We start from the raw sequence: 23009 nt of genomic DNA, 5'->3' as shown, positions 1-23009 counted from the left end.
ACAGTAGATGGGACTGAACGTGTATGTGAATATTCTGTTTAGTGCAGCAGAAATGACACACTTCACTTTTTAAGAACCTTAATAGGTCAATCAAATATTACCTTCAAATTTTGACCAGAAATCTTGATGTGTTTCAGATTAATATACTACTAGAAGCAATGCCACTGTGTGACAGCAGGCCCAGTCATGTGCTGTGATTGGTGTACTTTGGAGGAGAATATCATGCAGTTCTGCCCCCTGGCACGCTAAGAGCCTTCTGGAGGTTTTCTCCGATGGAGATGAGGAAATACATCGCATCTGCCTTGAAGAGAATGAACCCTGACCCTTTCTCTCACCTCTAATTGACCTTCATCCTCCCTGAGGAATGAAGACGGTGAGCCGAACCCTGGCTTCCAGCTGCAGTTCCACGCTCATCCAGATGAGGCGCTACAGAGCAGGAGTTTATCCCTTCCTGTTCCCGTCAGTCATCAGCTCCCTGAACCTGCCCTCCCCAACGCAGACTCGTAACACCCCCAACAGTGGAGGAAGCCCATCTCCTGTGGGTAAGACTGGCCACATTCAGTGCATGATCTACCATCATTCACAAACATCCAACCCTGTGTGCAAGCACCTGAGCAGAGTATTACAGCATTTTGACAACCTTCTTGTAAGAGTCCTTCAAGGAAAGGGAAGTTCTATATTAGAGGATTGACTCACTGCTCGATGGCTCATTACTCTCATATTACAACTCATTAGCATTGTAACTGTCTTAGCCTTGTGCATTATTAGTGTGTGCGGCGTATGGTGTTCGTCTCATCTTGGATGAGTGCCTGAATGTCTGCAGGCTTTGGAGAACCTCCTGCCTCTCTGATGTGTACAGTTTAGACTGCAGGACCGCAAGACATACAGGCCATGTACACACTTCCGCTAAATTTGGTTGTCAGTTTACTTTTTGGTGAACTAATCCTGTTCTGTATACACACAGTCCAGTAATTTACAGGAGTGACAATCGTATTCTGAAACTAAACTGACGTCTAAAAAAATCATGTAGTGACAACCGCATTTGCAGAAATTCTGTAGTAAGTAGGGAACCGAATTCAACAACTAGTTGTTAATGACATTTTTAAATGCGTATCAGAGTTCTTGACTCATTGATGTTGCCAGATCTTGCTATGAAAAAAGGGCAAATAAGAACAAGCCTATAATAAACTTAAAGTGCCCCTATTATGCGTAATGAAAGGTTCATATTTTGGTATTGGGAGACCCCAACAACAGGTTAATATGCATGCAAAGTCCAAAAACACTTATGTCTTATGTGAACTCTGTCTTATGTCTTATGCATTTATTTTTACCTTACTTGCTCAACGACTCCCAAACGATTTGCTCAATGATTAATTTTTCCAAACCCCTCCTTTGCATGACGCTAATCTGCGGTGATTGGTCTAATTGCTCTCATTTTCATTTCATCATGGCTGTAATGCCTGATAAAGCAGTGTTTGTGAGCACAGTGCTGCTTTGTGTACAGCGTTACCGGGGAAACAGTTATTTCCAAATGAGGCACCTAGTGGCAAAGAATGAATTAGCATTTTCATTCAGACCAACGCGAAAAGACCAACAAGTGGGCAGGCAATATGCTAATGTTTCCTGTTGACTTCAACATGAAATGGCTTGGGATTCGTTTCAGTGATTCAAAGTCGACTCTTTCTTTTGAGAGACAATAACTATATACACGGTGCACTTTCAGATTTAAAACTTTGCAGGATGTTTTCATTCGCTTAGAGCTGTTACACACTGCATGAAAGGTAACTTTTAAAAATCCATAATAGGAGCACTTTAAAAGGATAGTCTATCTAAAAATTCTGTCATTAATTACTCACTCTCACGTCGTTCCAAATCCATGAGACCTTCGCTCATCTTCAGAACACAGATTAAGATATTTTTCTGACCCTGCATAGGCAACAATGCAACTGAAATGTTCCCAGGCCCAGAAACGTAATAAGTCAAGTCAAGTCACCTTTATTTATATAGCACTTTTAACAAAACAGATTTTCAGTATCAGATAGGAAAATAGTGTATCGTTAATGCAAAAGGACAATAGTAAACACTCCATTTTCAGTTAAAGGCAGTTCATCATTGAATTCAGTGATGTCATCGTCCAGCTCAGTTCAATTCTATTTGTGCAATCAAGTCAACGATATCACTGGAAATTAAGTGAAGGACATCGGTAAAATATTTTTTGTGGCATTAGTGGTTCAACCATGATTTTATGAAGCTACAAGAATATAACGACTTTATTCAACAATTATTCTCCTCCAAGTCATACAAGTTGTGTAAAAATATCTTAATTTGTGTTCTGAAGATGAACGAATGTTTTACGGGTTTGGAACGTCATGAGGGTGAGCAATCACTGACAGAATGTTTATTTTGGGGTGAACTATCCCTTTAAATCCAAACGCGTTATCTTGGAAATAAGCCATATAACAAAATATTGCATCCTGCACCTGCCTACTTTATTATCTCCTTAAAATGGATCACTTTATGAACTGAGCCGAGCATAAACAAGCCCAAAGATCATTAATATGTGTCACTTGTAATAAGTGGACATGGCAACCCTTCAAGAGCTTGCTCTGTGAAGCAGCCTTCCAAACATAAACAAAACACAATGGCTTTGTTGGCAGTCGTTTAGTTAAAATCACTGAACAAGACTTGGGTGGCTGTAATGTTACTTTCATCAAAAACAATGGATACCAAACACATGAGATGGCAAAACAATGCTAGTATAGTTACAATGGTGTCAATCATAAAAATTTTGAGAGGGAGTTCTCTTCCATACACACACAAAACGATAATTTAGGGGATTCACTCCCTTATTTAAATGCGGTGGTCACTCCTGAATCTTTACAATATGCACTTGGCCACAGATATACTGTAGCAGGTGGGTCATTCTTAAGAAATGATTGCATGTCCCATGTGTTTGGAAATTTGCCATTAGTGTTACTGCTTTCCCACCATCAGACCCAAGTGCCAGGACTATAATAAACAGGCCCATAGACATGGGAGGTCTGCCATAGAGGGACGCTCCTATTTCAGTCTTTAGAAAAGTGGTCACTCATATTTCTCTCAAATTTGAATTTCAAACATTTTAGACAGCAATTCAAACTAAACAAAGTTAATTCTGTCAGAAGATCTGATTTGGTTTACACAAACAGGGCACAAATGGTATCATTTCTAGATAATCACCCTGGCGTAAAATAAAGAAGAAACAAGGGAGTAAGGAAAAGAAATTGTGAACACAACTCAAGTGTAACAGTTAAAAAACCACTAAGACTGGCATAGTTAATTTTATGGCACTCCCTTTCTCTTCTCAATGAGGCATTTCTGCAGTGAAGGACAGATCAATTATTGATAAAGTCACTCAATCTAGAAGTGCAATTTACTGCTTTTAGAGATCTAACTCTTATAATTACAGTTGGGGATCTAATGTGGCCAGTCTTAACCAGCGCTGTATTCACCACAATGATTGTGAAATGATTACTGTCGCTGCTTGACATTCAGCTCAATAGTGTATTGGGATGTTTGCATTGGGTATTTTATTCTCTAAACTAGTGAGAACTAGTTGTCACAGCATGTTTGCAAAAGAATCTAATTAAGATGTGTAGTGTGGTGTTAGTGTGGAGTGTAACATGTATATACAGGGAAAAGGAGATCAAACTAAAGTACATATGAGATGCTCTCATTATAAATCTTTTTTTTTTTTTCTCTAAATAACCCAGATCCAGACACATAGCAGAGGATTTTCACACAGATATTGGCATATCTATCACAATCAGTTATTCGATGGTGGGTTTGGTTGACTAAGCATGACATAAGCATTTTAGGCTTAATAATTTAATCTTTGAATAATGTCGGTCTTTTAAATACAATATATTTAAAGTGTATCTGAAGCTTACTTGTATTAGTTCAACTTTAGCACAATCAGATATACTGCATTATATATTTGGTTGGACTACAACACCACTTCCAAACAATTAAAGTGCATTAAGTACAAAATTAGTTGTTCCAATTTAGCAGACTTTAAGTATACCAGTTTAGTATACTAAAAGGTTTCAGGGTGTTTTTTTAAGTACATAAATATGTCAATGTATTTGTAGTATACTGTACGTAGCATGAAATAAATGGATTTCAAATACATTTTACATTTACATTTAGTCATTTAGCAGACGCTTTTAATCCAAAGTGATTTACAAATGAGTACACGTAGCAAGGTTGTTGTTTTTTAATTGTATAATAACCAGCAAGGATGCATTAAATTATAAAGGGAAAGGGAAGTGGTGTGTGGCGACCCATACTCAGAATTTGTGCTCTGCATTTAACCCATCCAAGTGTACACACAGCCGTGGAGCAGTGGACAGCCAATGCTGTGGAGCAGTGGGCAGCCAATGCTGCGGCACCCAGGGACCAGTTGGGGGTTCGGTGCCTTACTCAAGGGTCTCACCTCAGTCGTGGTATTGAGGGTGGAGAGTGTGTTGGTTATTCACTCCCCCACCTACAATCCCTGCCGGACCTGAGACTCAAACCCACGACCTTTGGGTTAGAAGTCCGACTCTCTATCCATTAGGCCACGACTAATGGAAACAAAGGAATACAGATAGAATAGAAAAAGAATAGAGCAAGCTCGTGTTAGAGGCCTTTTTTGCTTTTGTTAATTGTATAATAAATAAAAAGAAAACAGATAGAATACAAAAAGATTAGAAAAGCTAGTGTTAGTTGTCGTTTATTTTTATTATTTTTATATCCTTTATTTTACCAGGAAAAAAAAGCACATTGAGATTAAGAATCTCTTTTACAAGAGCGTCCTGGCCAAGACTGACAGACACAGCACGTTTGAATTTAACAAACATCCAACAATACATACACATATACACACACAAGCAAATCCAATCAAATTTCAAATCACTACATAGCTAGCTAAAACATCTACAACCCGATGTTTCCTTCTCTAAATCATTTAAAAGTACTTTAAAAGTGTCCAACGAAACCAGTTTCTTCAGTTTCAATGTACTTTGTAAACAATTCCAGGCAGAGGGAGCAGCAAATTTAAATGCCTTTTTCCCAAATTCTGTACGTGCCACTGGAACAGACAGTAAAAATAATTCCTGTGACCGGAGGCTGTAGCTACAAGCATACTTTTTACAAATGTAAGTACAAAGATATGAAGGAAGTAAACCGAGAATAGATTTGTAAATAAAAACATGCCAGTGTTTTTGTCTTCGAATGGACAAAGCAGACCAGCCAACCCGAGCATACAGTACACAATGATGAGTGAGGGTTTTAAGATTTGTTATGAACCTCAGTGCAGCATGATAAACAGTGTCTAAAGCATATAAACACTGTGAAGATGCATGCATATATATAACCACCGTAGTCCAATACAGACAGAAAGGTCGCTGCAACAAGCCTCTTTTTTGCCTCAAAGGAAAGACAGGATTTAATTCTAAAGTAAAAACCCAATTTTACTTTCAATCTTTTCACCAGTTGCTGGACATGAGGGCCAAAGGAGAGAGCGTCATCAATTAAAATCCCCAGATACCTATACTGAGACACAAATTCAATTTCTGAACCTTGGGACGCAGTAATAGGCAGAAGATTATTATGAGGGATTGATTTGGATTTAGAAAACAACATGAATTTGGTTTTATCAACATTTAAAACTAACTTTAATTCAAATAAGTTACGCTGAACAATATCAAATGCAAGCTGTAACTGAGAGAGAGCCCGATTGGATGTGGATGCTGAACTATATATGACTGTATCATCAGCGTAATAATGAAACTTTACATTATGAACATTATGATCAATATTATTTATATATAGAGTAAATAGGAGTGGTCCCAGGACTGACCCCTGTGGCACACCTTTGGTGACATTGAGTGAACCAGAGATAAAACCTTCTGCCTGTACACAATGAGTTCTGTTTGAAAGATAATTATTAAACCAACCGATCGTATGCTTAGATAATCCAATGCTGACAAGTCGTTGTATCAGTAAAGTGTGATCAACAGTATCAAATGCTTTTGATAGATCGATGAATAAGGCTGCACAATGTTTCTTGTTATCAACAGATTCAATAAAATCATTTATTACCTTTAGGGCTGCCGTAGTTGTACTATGTTGTTTTCTAAAACCGGATTGAAAATCAGACAGGGTATTATTAACAGATAGAAATTCTTTTAATTGATTGTTGACCAATGTTTCAAGGACTTTGGCCAAGACTGACAACTTGGATATGGGCCGGTAATTATTTAGGTGTGTAGGATCTCCGCCTTTAAACAGAGGATAAACAAAAGCTGATTTCCATATAAGTGGAATTTCATTTAAGTCAAGTGAAAGGTTAAAAATATAAGTCAGAGGTGGGGCAATAAAATCAGCTGCTAGCTTTAAAAAGTAAGGTTCTAAATTATCCGGACCTGCCGAATTCGAAACATCTAAAGATTTAAGGGCTTTGCACACCTCTAAGATTGCAATTGGTGAAAAGTTGAAAGATTGACTAGACACTAAGCTCTCTGACTGAACAGTCGAAGGGTTCACATGAGCACCATTAACTGAATCAAACAAAAAACCAGAAGCAATAAAGTGTTCATTAAAACAATTAAGCATATTTACTTTATCAATGATTGTATCAGAGCCCTTAATAATACATGATGGAAGTTCTATACCTTTATTATTTTCAGTTAATGATTTAACACTTTTCCAAAATTTTGATGGATTGTTTAGGTTGTGAGATGTTTCTAAAAGAAAATGTTCAGCTTTAGCTTTTCTGACTGCAACCGTACATGCATTGCGCAATCGCCTTATTGCGCAATCGTTGTTGTTTTTTTTAAGAATAGAATTAGAATAGAGTTCGCTTACTTGATGAGTTTCAGTTTATTCCCTTTGTGAACCATTTTTGTTCTTCCTCTCTGTGACATGCCTTAGAGGACCAGAAGAGTGATGCAGCAACCTTGGTGCTTTCTTCCAAGGATCGAGGCCTGCAAATTCGCTATATGTGCCCTCCCATGCACACTGACCTAAGGTTGACAGCTAAGGCTTCTCAGCCTGGGTCCTGCTGAGGGCCATTCCTGATGTGTTGGCCCAGAAATGGAGGTCAGGCCCCCCATAGAAATGCACTGAAAACCACAGAAGAGTATATGCTGGTCTCCAGATTCTGTTCAACGAGTTCCGCTGCACGGTGTTTTTAATCAGTAACAGATCCATTGCACATGCTTTGTCTCGCTTGTGTTCCACATATTTGGTTTACAGAACACAGGGGACGTGTCTCGATTCATGAAGAGTTCAGAAGGACAAGGTCCGCTATCTCTTGGTTGCCCTGTCTGTTGTGCCTCCATGCTTTGAAGTGGGGTTTCTTTATTTCTTTGTGCAGCATGGTGTGAATCCAGTTCACTGCCCTGTAGGTTCAATGTTGCATTTTCTACAAGAGCATGTTTCTGTTGGGCTCACTTAAAGTGTAAATCATGGTTTTTGCTGCTGAGCATGTCTGTGTTATAAGCATCTCTTTGGGGAGACACTGTCTTATGTCTTGGCTTAAGACAATTGGTGAATTCCAGTCAGTGAGTCCTTAACTTGGCTTCCTCTGTCCTTTCACTTTTTGTCTTTCCGCTGTCTTTTGAGTTGCAAATTGCATTGAAATAACTGGATTTCAGCTGTGAAAATTCACTGAACAATGATAAATGTGACCATGCCTTTAAAACTTTAAGGATTTATACTGACATTAGCTGGTGATGAAATACTGATAAGTTGTTTGTTTGCTTAATTGGCCTTGCTACAAGGATTGTTGGGTTACGAATGCTATACTGAAAGCCTATGAGATGCATGCTTTGACTTTGTGCTTCCAAGGTTTTATCTGTTTGATCAGATGTCGTCACTCTGTCTGCGCAACTATGTTTTTACATGTCAGTAATTATATATTTTGCAAATACAGACTCAATTAGATAACTGCTTTATTTATGCAGTGTATTCTATTTTATTTTTTCATATGCTGCAGCCTTATGCTAAAATGCACTATTTTTTTACATCATTTACACTTCATTCTCCATAATAATAACAGATATTAAAAAGAATATCACTTAATATCACTTAAATATCACTTTTTCATACACTTATGTAATGTACTTTAATATCTTCAGACCCTTTGCTATGACATTTGAATTTAGCTCAAGTGCATCCTCTTTCTCTGGATCATATTTGAGAAGTTTCCTATGGATTGTTTGAAATAAATCTGGCAAATTCAGTTGATTGGACATGATTTGGAAAGACATAAACCCGTAAGAGCTATAAATACATTTGAGAGCAAAAATCAAGCCATAAGGCCAAAAGAAAACCCAGCAGATTGCGTCAAGGCACAGATCTGGGAAAAGCTACAAAAAAAAAAATCTGCTTCATTTAAATTTCTTAAGAGCAGAGTGGTCTCCATAAATATTAAATTTGAGAAGTTTGGGAGAAGGGCTTTGATAAAAGAAGAGACCAAGCACCTGATTGTGCTCCAGAGATGTGTGGAGATAGGCGAAACTCGCAGAAGGACAACCATCACAGCAACACTTCACTGATCTGAATGCTTTATGGCAGAGTGGCCAAATGGAAGCCTCTCGTCAATGCATGACACATGAAACTTGCTTAAAAAAAAAAAAAAAAACACCTAAAGGACTCTTAGATTATCTGGTCTGATGAACCTCAATTCCAAGCATCATGAATGAGGAAACAAGGCACAGATCATCACCTGCAAAATACCATTCCAACATTGAAGCATTGTGGTGGTGGTATCATGCTGTTAGGGGTGATTTTAGTGGCAGGGACTGGGGAACTGGGAAGGCTGAATGCAACAAATACAGAGATACAGTTAATGAAAACATGCAGGGGGACCTGAGGTAAGGGTCTTAATACGTATTCAGTGTGATATTTAAGTTAATTTAGACATCTGCAAAGTTCACAATTCCATGTTTATGTTTATGGGATGAAGAGTGTAGATTGATGTGAAAAAAATGAAAGCATCTTGTCATAAGGCTGCTACATAAACATTTCGGAAAAACAAGAAAGAGTCTGAATACTTTCTGAATGCACTGTATGTGTGATTCAACAGCTGTTATGATATGATTATGAATACATAGACAATCATGCATGAATGTGGATTTTTCTTAGACATCTCTAGGGGAAAGTATACATGGATAGAAATGCCGGCAATGCTAAAGGCTGTTGATCAAACACTAGCAGCATTATCAAATGAGTCAGAATAAAAGGAAAACAAATCTGAAGAGATAACAATGTCTTTTTATGTATCAGAAGCTGATCTCTCTTTGTATTCTTCATTATATTGATCGAGGCTGTGCTCTAGAGTTGCGCTCTTACAGTTCTAATCAATCACAAATAAACATTACATTCACGCCGGTTTAATGAATTAAGTGAAGTCAGATGCATAAAGATGACACTATAGCTTCCAAAATCTAGTGAGTTGCTTTACTGTCTTCTGGCTACAAAGGAAGCAATTCAGCACCACATGAATACTGCTCTTCATGGGCTACAGGTAGATTGAAAGGGTACTTTTCACTACTGTTTTATGAAACTGCAAATTCGGACATACCACTCTTTTCACATACTGTTTTTATAGCCACCTATACAGTAGCAAGGTCACCATATTCAAATGTCACATTCAGCAAATATGGATGCACTGAGTTGCCTCTGTTCATATGCGGTATTGTATTTCTGATGTACTGCACATGCTTGTACTACCTCCGAAAATAGGGAAAGGGAGCATTCGTTTTCATACATTTAGCATAGTCTGCAAAGGATGTATCCGTGTAGACACAATGTTTTTGCAAACACAGGAATTTTGTAAGATTTTATAATAGGGACCCATTATCACTATTAACTAGTTGTTTATTAGCATTCCTATTAATAACATATTGGCTGTTTAACAAAGCACATATTCTTCATGAGCATATTCTACATCCCTAATCCTACCCAATACATAAACTTAACAACTACTTTACAAACTATGAATAAGCTTATAAAAATAATTATCTCTAATAAAGGCAAGAATCTCTGTGTCTGTTCAGAATGAATAAACTTTTAATAAACTACAGAACAGCAAGCGGCGCCTCATGCGGGCAGGGCTTATAGGCTATGCTCCGAAAACGGACACTGCACTAGTGATACAAAACGCACAGGTCTGTAAAGAGCAATACTTTTAATAAGGCAGCCTAACATTTTTCGAACAAACAAATCACTCCCAAATCAGAAATTAGCAGTACAGTAATTACTGACACCGTAAAGGATAGGCTATTTAAATAAAAGAAAAACGAAAAATAAATGAATGAAGTTCAACGAACTGTAATAAATAAAGAACAAGGTAGCATACTTTCAATAACAGCAACACGCATTTTAATTAACAAACAGTTTAAATTAAATTAATTTTTTATGAGTATTTTCATATAAGTATATATATGACAGAGGTGGAAAGAGTACGAAAATATTTTACTCAAGTAAAAGTACCATTACATAAATTAAATTTGACTTAAGTACAAGTAAAAGTACCAGTCTATTCAAGTAAAAGTAAAAAGTAGCTCACTTAAAAAATACTCAGAATAAAAATTACTTAGTTCCTTTTTAGCAGCGGGAGGGAGGCAAAACTGGGATAAGCCAAGGGTGTCAAACTCAGCTCCTGGAGGGCCACAGCCCTACACAGTATAGATATAATCCTAACTAAACACATCTGATCCAGCTAATCTAATCATTTAGGCTTATTTGAAAACTACATGGTATGTGTGTTGGAGCAGGGTTGGAACTAAACTCAGCAGGGCTGCGGCTCTCCAGGAACTGAGTTTGACACCCCTGGGATAGGCCTATAAATCTCAAACTAGTTGTTTTTAATTAAAGGAATGAGTTATTTAGAATAATAAGACATTTGGGCTGTTACCAGGCAAATTAAATCAGTATCAACAAAATTAATCTTTGCAATGCAGAGGAAACACAGAAGCTTCATCTGAAGTGGCATTTAGACGTATTTACACTCTGTTTAATGCAGGACATGAATGCATTTAACCTGCAGTTACAAACGCAGAAATAACGTTTTGATATATAAGACATAAAATATTGAATACTCATTTGAAATTATAAAAAAAAATCTAAAGATACTTTAAATGTGAAATTAAAATCGCCAGTAGGTGTCACCAAGTCACTGTTAATAAGTGAGTCATTGCGACTGAACCAAATAATTTAAACAGTTGATTCATTCAGACGCAAAACAGTGCTGTGGCTGTGTTTGGGATTATTTTTGTTGTCGAAATAGAGCAAAAACAGGAAATATGGTGTCTAAAACGCAAGTCTCTTAATTAACTTCTTGTTTATTGAACTGTTGTAAAAAACAAAATATCTATATGTAATCATGCTGATTTTTGGAGAAAAACGGCACTCTTCGTGTGATATTGATTTACTATATGAAATTATATAAAAATACATTTTCTGCCCCTATATTTTGTGATCATTTTAAATGCCTTTTAACAGACTGAATCACGCAGTGAAAGAACAAGAAGTCTAATCTAGACTTCACGGCATACTGTAGGAGTGTTTTGTTTGGTTTTTGGCTAAATACTGATAATGTAAAATCGCACATCATTAAAACAACAATTATGATATTAACGCAGACGATATATATCGCACACCCTGCACTACTGTCTTTTTGGCTAATTTGTGCAAAACCTTTTGCTAAACTGCCAAAGCTTCATTTTATCCACCAATGCAACAATGCAAGTATTTACCTCTACATGCTTGAGAAGAGTTGATGTCGAGATTTTATAAGCTGCTAGTTTGGTCTCCCTAGGCAAACACAGCTTACACTGCATAATAGAGCATAAACATGGCCAGGGGTTCATTTCATTTCCTTCGAGTTCAACTTCAGCAGAATACGATGGGGTTTGGTTTTCAGCTGTGTCTGCACCACTAATGCCTGTCTGTCCGTCTGCATCTTTCTTGTGATTTTAGCACCAGTTTGTTCTCCTGCCCGTTATTTACTGCAGTAGTTTCCAGGGAGTGATTTTTTTTTTTTACTCAGTAATTAAAGTGTTTTAAAATGTAGCGAAGTACAATACTTCAAACAAAATATACTTAAGTAAAAGTAAAATTACATATTTTAAAAATTACTATAAACAGTAGAAGTACTCAAAAAAGCTACTCAATTACAGTAACGCAAGTAAATGTTTATTTGTTACTTTCCACCTCTGATTTATAAGTGTTTTCCAAGCAAATTAAGTGCACATTTTTATCATGTGTAAAATTACTGATTAACATGGCGGCTAAAAGCAGATGTTTTTTTTTACACCAACAATATATTATAGGCGTACTACTTACAGAACTCATTCGATTTTTCAAAGTTGATGTGCTGTTGTGGTAATGTTAACTGTTGGGCCAGTTTCAAATCGCATATTTGGCACACTGCCTTTGTCTTGCCTCACTCAATTTAAAGTGCTCCCACACAGCTGAGGTCTTCGGCATTTTTGTCTTTTCTTCCAGACGAACTGAATCATGATATTCACTCATGGGCGATTCATATTCAAGCGCTAATGAGAACCGTTTCGAGGGAATGCCAGGTGTTAAAAAAAAAAGAAGAAAAAAAAGAATATTCGAATCTCAAAATTTTAAATCGAATGCCAACCCACCGAACGAATATTCAAATTATCGAATATTCTGGTCCAGCCCTACTTAAAAGGCAGCATAATTTACTGGGTTTTAGAGCTGAATGTAGCCTATACCAACATAACCTGTTGACATATGCTTATGCAGAACTATTTTTGTATTTTATACACTCTTTTGTGTAGTGCTGTTGAAAAATAGCTAAAAGCATATAAAATATTAGATCCTTTATTTTGTTGTACTAGCACAAAAAAATCCCTGCCTGCCTTTGTGAGTCAATGAAAAGAGAAAAATCAATTTGAATGCATCCATTTTCTTCCAATCAAAACAACTTGAATGCAAAACATGACATTATCAGCCCATGATAATGTAAATGAATGTAACAAGTTACTCTCTGCACTCTGCTTTATGGTTTCAGTTCTAGTGTCCAGTGAATTATGGCAGACAGAGCGATTCTTCACCTCTGACATGTATCCTGCAGTCTTCTGCAGATGCTGTCAGGCTGTCGAAACAGTCTCCTGTGCGCTGGAGCTGAGTACTTGTTATTTTCATACCTGCATCAGGCTGTCTGGTGGAGTTGAGCTGTACCTGTCAGTCTCACCCCTCAATGACCTTGCTGTATCTTATCCGACTTTCATCTGCTGTCAAACGCTCTCTGTAGGTTCTCATTTTGGATACATTCTTTGAATTTTAGTGTGTGTATGCGTGTGTGAGAGAGAGAGAGAGAGAGAGAGAGAGAGAGAGAGCACAGGATGTGTGAGTGTGTCATTTAATATTCAGCAGATTGTATTGTTTTTGCAAATAAAATGTCAATATGAAATGTCATTTGCATCCCAATTTACTTGTTACATCCTCATTGCATGGGTGTCTGCATTCTCTCTCTTCTGTTTGTGGTTTTGTTGTCTGAGAGTTTTTGGAGTGAGTGAAGTTTCAGTGTTGCAATGTATAATTGTAGTTTATAATGGTCTAAATCTGTGGTTTTATTGACAGGGTCCCTATGACAGTGTTAACTCCTCCCTATTACTTGAGCATGGTATATCCATTGAAGTTCATGTCACTTGATAAAATGCGTTCATGTGTTCAGTCTTTAAACCAAATACTTTAGGTGTACAAAGACATGCACTCATATTCCTTATGAATGAGAGAAAGTGTAACATGCAATATGGCAGATTAGTCCCACCTTCTCAGTAAAAGAGCCATAGAAGCAGTCAGTATCCTCACACATGCGCTTAGGATTGCACATTCGCATTGGCTGGTCTATAGCCTGAAAAATAAGCTCTTTTAACACTATTTCAGCATAAGAAACAACATTTATGAGATAGGTGTTGTCAGATTTGATTGGTGATTTCAAATAGGAAATTTAATTGTAAGTTTGTTACACAGCTTTGGAGAATTTGATGGATTCCCCATTCAAAGAGATAGGAACTGTACTTGCATAGCCGCCCGAAAGGCATTTTAAAGAAGGCTGCATAGTGAAATGACTTGCCTTAAAGGGACTTTGCTTCACACTGAATATGTACACTGCCTTCAGACTGGAGTCTCACTTAAGATTGTGAAACACCCTGTGGAGTCTGAACAGAGCGCACCTTTACTGTACACTGAAACAAAAGATACTAATTTTTTTTTAAGTTAAGTGGTTGCAAAGATTTTATTTTAGCTACATTTAAAAAAAAATAAAAAATTTAAGTTAGTCAACTAAATTTATTTCTTTAATTGTAGCAAAAATAAATTGATTGCAACAACTTACCTTTAAAACATTTAGTAAATTCAGTTAATCATTTTTTTCTCAGTGTAAACTGAGAACACCTTTGCTCCTGCTAACGAATGACACACTTTCAGAGAGCTCATGCAAATGTTAGATGTTTTTACAATTACGAGGGCACAAATATTAAAAATAAATAAACAAATAAATGATGTGCATGGATAAATCATTTATAATAAATGCTGCAAAACACTCAAAATGTAGAGCAAGATGCTTGCAATGCCAAGGTTATGGGTTCAGCTCCCAGAGAAAGCAAGGACTGACAAAATGCGTGCCTTGCATTGTAAGTTGCTTTGGATAAAAGCATCTACCAAATGCATAAATGTAAATGTACAAACCCGATTCCAAAAAAGTTGGGACACTGTACAAATTGTGAATAAAAACAGAATGCAATGATGTGGAAGTTTCAAATTTCAATATTTTATTCAGAATACAACATAGATGACATATCAAATGTTTAAACTGAGAAAATGTATAATTTTAAGGGAAAAATAAGTTTATTTTAAATTTCATGGCATCAACACATCTCAAAAAAGTTGGGACAAGGCCATGTTTACCACTGTGTGGCATCGCCTCTTCTTTTTATAACAGTCTGCAAACGTCTGGGGACTGAGGAGACAAGTTGCTCAAGTTTAGGAATAGGAATGTTGTCCCATTCTTGTCTAATACAGGCTTCTAGTTGCTCAACTGTCTTAGGTCTTTGGTCTTCCTCTTTATGATGCGCCAAATGTTTTCTATGGGTGAAAGATCTGGACTGCAGGCTGGCCATTTCAGTACCCGGATCCTCCTTCTACGCAGCCATAATGTTGTAATTGATGCAGTATGTGGTCTGGCATTGTCATGTTGGAAAATGCAAGGTCTTCCCTGAAAGAGACAACGTCTGGATGGGAGCATATGTTGTTCTAGAACTTGGATATACCTTTCAGCATTGATGGTGCCTTTCCAGATGTGTAAGCTGCCCATGCCACACGCGATCATGCAACCCCATACCATCAGAGATGCAGGCTTCTGAACTGAGCGCTGATAACAACTTGGGTTGTCCTTGTCCTCTTTAGTCCGGATGACATGGCGTCCCAATTTTCCAAAAAGAACTTCAAATTTTGATTCGTCTGACCACAGAACAGTTTTCCACTTTGCTACAGTCCATTTCAAATAAGCCTTGGCCCAGAGAAAACGCCTGCGCTTCTGGATCATGTTTAGATATTGCTTCTTTTTTTACCTATAGAGTTTTAGCCGGCAACGGCGAATGGCACGGTGGATTGTGTTCACCGACAATGTTTTCTGGAAGTATTCCTGAGCCCATGTTGTGATTTCCATTGCAGTAGCATTCCTGTATGTGATGCTGTGCCGTCTAAGGGCCCGAAGATCACGGGCATCCACTATGGTTTTCCGGCCTTGACCCTTACGCACTGAGATTGTTCCAGATTCTCTGAATCTTTGGATGATATTATGCACTGTAGATGATGATAACTTCAAACTCTTTGCAATTTTTCTCTGAGAAACTCCTTTCTGATATTGCTCCACTATTTTTCGCCGCAGCATTGGGGGAATTGGTGATCCTCTTGCCATCTTGACTTCTGAGAGACACTGCCACTCTGAGAGGCTCTTTTTATACCCAATCATGTTGCCAATTGACCTAATAAGTTGCAAATTGGTCCTCCAGCTGTTCCTTATATGTACATTTAACTTTTCCGGCCTCTTATTGCTACCTGTCCCAACTTTTTTGGAATGTGTAGCTCTCATGAAATCCAAAATGAGCCAATATTTGGCATGACATTTCAAAATGTCTCACTTTCAACATTTGATATGTTATCTATATTCTATTGTGAATAAAATATAAGTTTATGAGATTTGTAAATTATTGCATTCTTTTTTTATTCGTAATTTGTACAGTGTCCCAACTTTTTTGGAATCGAATTGTCCATTTTGATTTCATATGATGAATAATGAATCTGACATGGTTTTAGCAAGCACACCTAAATCTGTAACTTTACCATCTATGTTTGCAGAGTTGGCATAATTTCTGCACTGCATAGTTTAGAAAAAAAGCAATGCAAAAGACAGTATTACTTAAAAATATTCAATAGTGCTTAGCACTGAATTTGTGTAGTGTAGTGTCCCACAAAGAGTGATCTTCTGCTCCTCTAGTTCCCATTCAGTCGGTCACGTTCGACGTACGTCTCCGTTCCCTCCTTCAGGGAACGAGGGTTACCTATGTAACCGAGACGTTTGATGGCAGGCTAATAACATAGTGACGCAAAAAATAGCAAATGTCACCCAAGGCCAATATTCTTTATTGTTTGACAATGTTTTGCTCACAGTTAGTGCTAGTTTGCAAGTCTGCATGTTGCAAGGTTGATTAATTCTACATGTGAGAAACATTTTTGGATTGTGGATTTAACTGTTTTACCATGAATGGAATTTAAAAATATATATGCAGCAGAGCAGATAAGGCAGGCTGAATATGGGGAAAACATAATGCATTTAATTTCTACAATGCTGACGCAAGCATCTCTCTCAGGGCACTTGTACACTGTGTGCATGTTTCTGTGGGATATAAAAGGATTTAATGTGGTTAGAGTGTCTCTGAAGTCTGTTTTCCTGGATTTGGTATGTCTCTGAAAAGACAGCACGGAAAATAGGTTGGTGATAAGAGAAGCTCCTCACAAAAACATCTTAATGCTATTTAGAAAGCTTCCGTAACATGAGGGTCTGCACACACTGATAAATGGCTGAGTTTCAGAGGAACACAGTCTGAAACTCTGTGAATGATGATGGTGAAGAAGAGCAACGCTGAGGTCAAGGAGACTATTTGAAGCAAAACACACAAACATACAAATAAGAGATGTGTTACCCAACCCACCTCTGTTTTGCCCAAGTCCAGGTATATATATATATACATCCATAGTGGTAGCCAAAATTATTAGAACACTAGTAATTTAGTAATAGTAATAGTAACTTTTCAGCAGCTAAAAATTGGTTGTTAGTCAGTTATTTCTATCTTTTGCTGTAGTGTGTCAGTAGGAAATATCAGTTTACATTTCCAAACATTCATTTTGCCATTAATTGTAATAATCCAGTGAGATTTTTTTCTGAAACAGCCAGTGTTCCACGCAGAGATATGATCTGATCATCATCCAGTCTGTCCGGAGTGACATGAAGAAACAGGCACTAGTGTAAAAATGCTGTAAAATGAGGATGCTGTCAAAAATAATGTCATAAATAATTTTTTTTTTATCAATTAACTTCTATTAGGTAAATTAACTCAACATTTGGTGTGAGCATCCTTTGCGTTTAAAGCAGCTTTTGTCCTCGGTGCACTTGAGCAGAGTTTCTCAGGAGCTTTGCAGGTAGTTTTCTTGAAGCATCATGGAGACGTTGCCATAGTTCTTCTGGATTTAGCCTGTCTCAGTTTCTTTGATATTATATATGAACAAGAATGCTAATGTTCCAAATTTAATGTGATTTAGTCATAGGTAATAACAGTCATGCAAGTATTCAGACCAACAGCATGTGACATTGCATATAAGTATTCAGTAAACAATATTGAGTAACTTACATTTTTGACACAATACTGCCAGTTACTTTATCTATTATTGATCCAGAGATAGAAATAGTTTAAAAAAAAGTGAGCACTGTAAATCCTAAGTTGAGTTCATGCAACAAGACTACTTGGAACCTAATTTTGTTGAATATTAGTGCTTGTTTTATAAAGTTCACCTAATTGTGATGATCTCTTGTGTTTCATTCTGTTTGGTTTGGTTTTGCCGGTTTTCCTGTTTGAGTTCTGTCTTCAGACAATATTGAAGTGCAGTTTCCTTATGTATTCTCCTACATGCTCCCCTGGTTACTTAAAGCCTTTAAAATTATTTTGCGTTGTCTGTGTTGGACTGTAACAGAACACCGAACCCAAAGAAGATTCACTACTGTGTACTTACAAACTGTCCATCTGCTCTGCCAGGAACAGGATCAGATGAGGGACTTCTTAGATCTGGGGTGCCCCACACTTTTCCTGAACTAGAAAGATTTTTGAGTGAGCTTCACGCAGTAGTGGATGCTTGTGAGCTGTGGAGCCCTATTCATGTGTACCCAGCAGAGGAACAACACCAGACCCATTCCCAGAGCCCAGCCAACCATCAGGGACACCCACCACATATTTCAAGCCAGAGCCCATGTCCACCACAAGCCGGAGCTAAAGCCAGAGGCCCATTAGCGAATCTGAACCAGTGTGTGAGCCGGCGTTTGCCTCTTCTCCCTCCTCAGGCCTTGTCCACACTAATACCTTTTCGTTTGAAAACACATCTTCTTCTCTCCATTTTGGCCTTCCGTCCACATTGAGATGGCATTTTTGTCAAGCAAAACAGAGCTTTTTGAAAAAGCTCTTCAAAGAGGATAAATTGGAAAACACTGTTTTCGCGTTGTAGTGTGGACTGTGAAAACAGAGGCTTTTGATAAATTGTGCCTGTTATGTGCTATTACCTTGTTGCTAAAGATATTTTACTTTGTACACTCTTCATATTACAGTGCTAAAAAGATGACAGAAAATTTACTCAGAATTGCTGTCCTGCGCCAAAACATGAGGGCAGTTCAGTTTTAGATCAATCATGAGTGAGCACGACATGTCAGTGAATGATGAGATATTCCCTCAAATAAAATGATCCTGTCAGAAGAATTGCATGAAAACTTATTACAGTATGTCTGTTCTGTCTGTTCCATCTTGGTGAACTTTTATGAGGTTTTACTCAGGGCGATTTTAACGTTTTCTGATGTTTCAGTGCAGATGAGAAACTTTTGGAAAATACTTGAAAACGCGTTTTAAAATGAAAACTCAGCTTTCAAATGAATCTGGATTAATGTAGAAGTAGCCCTAGTAGCTCTGCCCTACCTCTACACCTAAACCTAACCATTTCTCAGCATTAAGTACTGGACATAAGAAGCAGATACAAATCTCTTCTTTATATACAGATTTTGTATGGCTTTAGAAGACATGGAATGCACTACAAATTGCTGGTAATACATTTACATTTACATTTACAAGTGTTTTTGGTCAGTTTTTGCAATACATTTTCACTTAATCTACCTGTTACATGTTATAAACTGTTGAGAATTGGTTAGAAAAGCATTTGAAAGCAATTAGTTCCTAGTTAATATAGTGGCCCCAAGAGGTCTTAATTGTGACACGTAAGGCTTGGTCATGCTTCAGTTTTTGTTGCATTGGCAGTGAGAACAGGTCATAATCATACATATTTAGAATTGGGGGTTATAGGTTAAGAATCAGATAAAAATATATATATATATATAATAATTTTACTCTGACTTGAAATGCCCAGTGAAGGTCTCCTTTACTCCACGTCTGTCAGATTCTGAGCATTAACTTACATGCTATAGATCATCTCCTGTCATCAGATAACATAGTCAACCCATGTTGACGCGCGCACACACACACACACACACACACAGGTCTGACCCACACCAGTCCAGGCGGCACTAACAACAGATTTGCCGGGTTGCTGCTGTAACCTACAAGAGTCAAGAAAGGAACAGAGAGCACTGCACTTACTTGTGCTGATGTTTTACAGAGCTTGAGTGTTTGTGTTGTATTGAGCGGGTGAATATTTCTTTGTTTATATTTTGTGATGTGAGAAACAAAAGCACTGCTGTTGGGGGATGGGGGAGAATAAAAGAAATGTGGGGGTTGGGAGAGAGAAAGAGAGACATTTGGAGGTGATATGGAGCTCGGATGGGGTGCCTTTGAAAAACAAAAGAAAATTTAGAGACAGTCAGATGAAAATATGAAATAGTTGGAGTCATTGAACATTTAAGGAAGTGAGGAGAGAGGAGAAGGGAAACAAAGAACAGAAGAGGAGAGAACGAAATCCAACATAAAAGACGATTGTGACCCTGGAGCAACAACCAAAATAAGTTGCACAGGTATATTTGTAGCACTAGCCAAAAATACAATGTATGGGTCAAAATTACCGATTTTTCTTTTATGCCAAAAATCATTAGGATATTAAGTAAAGATAATGTTCCATGAAGATATTTTGTAAATTTCCTTCCGTAAATATATCAAAACTTAATTTCTGATAAATAATATGCATTGCTAAGGACTTCATTTGGGCAACTTTAAAGGTGATTTTCTCTATATTTAGATTTTTTTTCATCTTCAGATTCCAGATTTTCAAATAGTGGTATCTAAGCCAAATCCTAACAAACCATACATCAATGGAAAGCTTATTTATTCACCTTTCAGATGATGTATAAATCTAAATTAAAAAAAAAATACCCTTATGACTGGTTTTGTGGTCCAGGGTCACAATTAAAGGAATTATATTTGAGAAAAGAAAATGTTTGCGCACATGTTGTGTTGTCTTCACTTATTGCAGAATTAAGGTGTGTCTTCTTTTCTCTTCATTAAGGGAGCTACACAGCAGTCATCTTTTCATTTTGGCTTTATATTTTAGCATCATCTCTTTCATTCTGGGATCGGAGAGATGGGCAGCGCGAGAGGGAACAGCAGCAGTGATGGAGTGCGTGCTGGTGCAGAAAACTATTGATTTTCCTGTACCAACCCGGGTAGATTAAGAAATGCCAATACTGGGATTCCACCCGGACTCTCTGGTTCATGTTAAGTTCACTTGTCATTTTCTATAATTCTGATAAAATCAAGATCCTTAACGCTGATGTAGTTATCCAGCACTGACTGCCTGTGGGCGGCTGATTGAATTAGACTGCTACGTTTGTCCATTAGAGAGAGACAGAGAGAGAACAGACTCTCTTTATGAGCTCTTCTTTATAAAAGAGAGAGTTAGCATTAATTAACTAATTATGAGCACTCAGAAAATGGTCAGTTCCTACAGTAATTATGTTATGAAATTATGTTTTGATAGGAGGATAAACTGGTGTTCCTTGTTTACTCTCTGCAATATACTGTTAGGAATAATGAAACTTCTGTCATTATTTACTTATGCTAATGCTCATTATTCACATAGCAAGCAATGACACTTGGAGACATTGTAGTCCACATAACATTCCAAGTTATTTCAAAACTAAATATAAAATATTATTGGCCAATATATTGAAAATATATATCATGTACATAGAGTATTTGTCAGTTTATGTTGATATTATCGATGTAAATTTAAAAGTCATGTATGATAAAAAAAATAATAATAAAATGAGCATTCATAATTTTTGTATATATGTTTTCATAAATGTATGTGTATAAATTAAATAGATGATCATTACATATACCATTTTAGAAAAATCATCACACAAATATACATATACAAACTTTCAAAATTTATCTATAAAGCAACTTAAAAGCCACAAAGTGTACCAAAATGCTGTACAAGTTCATAATAATAGAATACAATAAAACACACACACACACACACACAAAGAAAAGAGAATACATTTCAGAGAAGGAGATTTAAAAAAAAATAATAATAATGAATAACACACAATGGTCCAATGGTCCTTACAAAGTAGCACAGTAGTGTCACGGTGCACACACGAGGGAGGAACCAGGAACACGCAGACGAGGATATAACTTCAAATAACAGACTTTAATCATGACATCAGGGCAGGACAAGGCAAGGTAGACATCAACAGGAACACGGGGATAACGAGTAGACCAGACGAAATCTAACTGAACTGACAGGACTATAAATACACAGGTAAATCATAGATAACGAGACGGACACGGCTAGACAAGAATTAACTAATGATGACACTTAACAAGGACAGGAAACAAACCAAATATGGACACAAGGGGCAGGAACACATGACACACACGACAGAACCCTGACAAGTAGTCAAATCACTATTATTTATATAGCGCTTCTAACATCAGCTTGATATAAAGCTGGGTGGCTTTATATCAGATTTACAGTATTTAGACGGGGACATAGTTTGTTGAAATAGTGTCATTCTCCTCTGGCCAGACAAGATTCAAGATTCAAGATTTTTATTCGTCACATACACAATTATACAGAGTATAACCAGCAGTGAAATGTAGGTCAGGTCCGCTCCAAGGACAGTGCAATTGTATAGACAAATATTAAGAAAAAGAAAAGTAGAAAAAAATAAAAAGAATAAAATAAAAGATAAAAATATATAAATATAAATGTGCAGGTCAGTATGTTGTTGACATAAATAGTAATATAACAGGAATGTGCAAAAGAATGTGCAAAAAAGTTGTACAGGGTATTTAAATGGCAGCATATGAGGTAGAAAAATTATGAATAGCTTATTGATATAGTGATGTTAACATGGAGTCAAGTGATGTTATGACACAGAGTTAGAGTTTAGGAGCCTGATGGCCTGGGGGAAGAAGCTCCTCCTAAGTCTCTCAGTTTTTGCCATCAGGCTACGGAAGCGCTTACCAGATGGAAGCTGAGTGAATAGATGGTTACCAGGGTGATTAGAGTCCTTGATGATTTTAACAGCTCTATTTTTGCAGCGTTTGAGGTAGATGTCCTGCAGAGAGGGGAGAGCAGACCCTGAGATGCGCTCAGCTAAGCGCACAACTCTCTGTAGTGCTTTGCAGTCCTGATTGGAGCTGTTTCCATACCACACTGAGATGCAC

At 37.2% G+C, this 23009-nt stretch overlaps 1 protein-coding gene across 1 annotated transcript in view; it reads left to right on the top strand.

Annotated features, from left to right (window-relative positions):
• Positions 1-364: 364 nt before the first annotated feature.
• LOC306847267 (retinoic acid receptor beta-like) overlaps positions 365-23009 on the top strand; it is a gene marked incomplete at both ends in the record, with an annotated part of 157519 nt that continues 134874 nt past the window's right edge. Inside the window, one exon of the mRNA XM_079381115.1 lies at positions 365-542. Within this exon, the coding sequence (XP_079237241.1) occupies positions 365-542 (178 nt within the window). The remainder of the gene's footprint in view (positions 543-23009) is intronic.

Source organism: Barbus barbus, assembly GCF_936440315.1.
Source record: "Barbus barbus genome assembly, chromosome: 27".
Classification (NCBI taxonomy): Eukaryota; Metazoa; Chordata; class Actinopteri; order Cypriniformes; family Cyprinidae; genus Barbus; species Barbus barbus.
The sequence above is the reverse complement of the archived record's forward strand: the minus strand, read 5'-3'. Positions and strand labels throughout refer to the sequence as shown.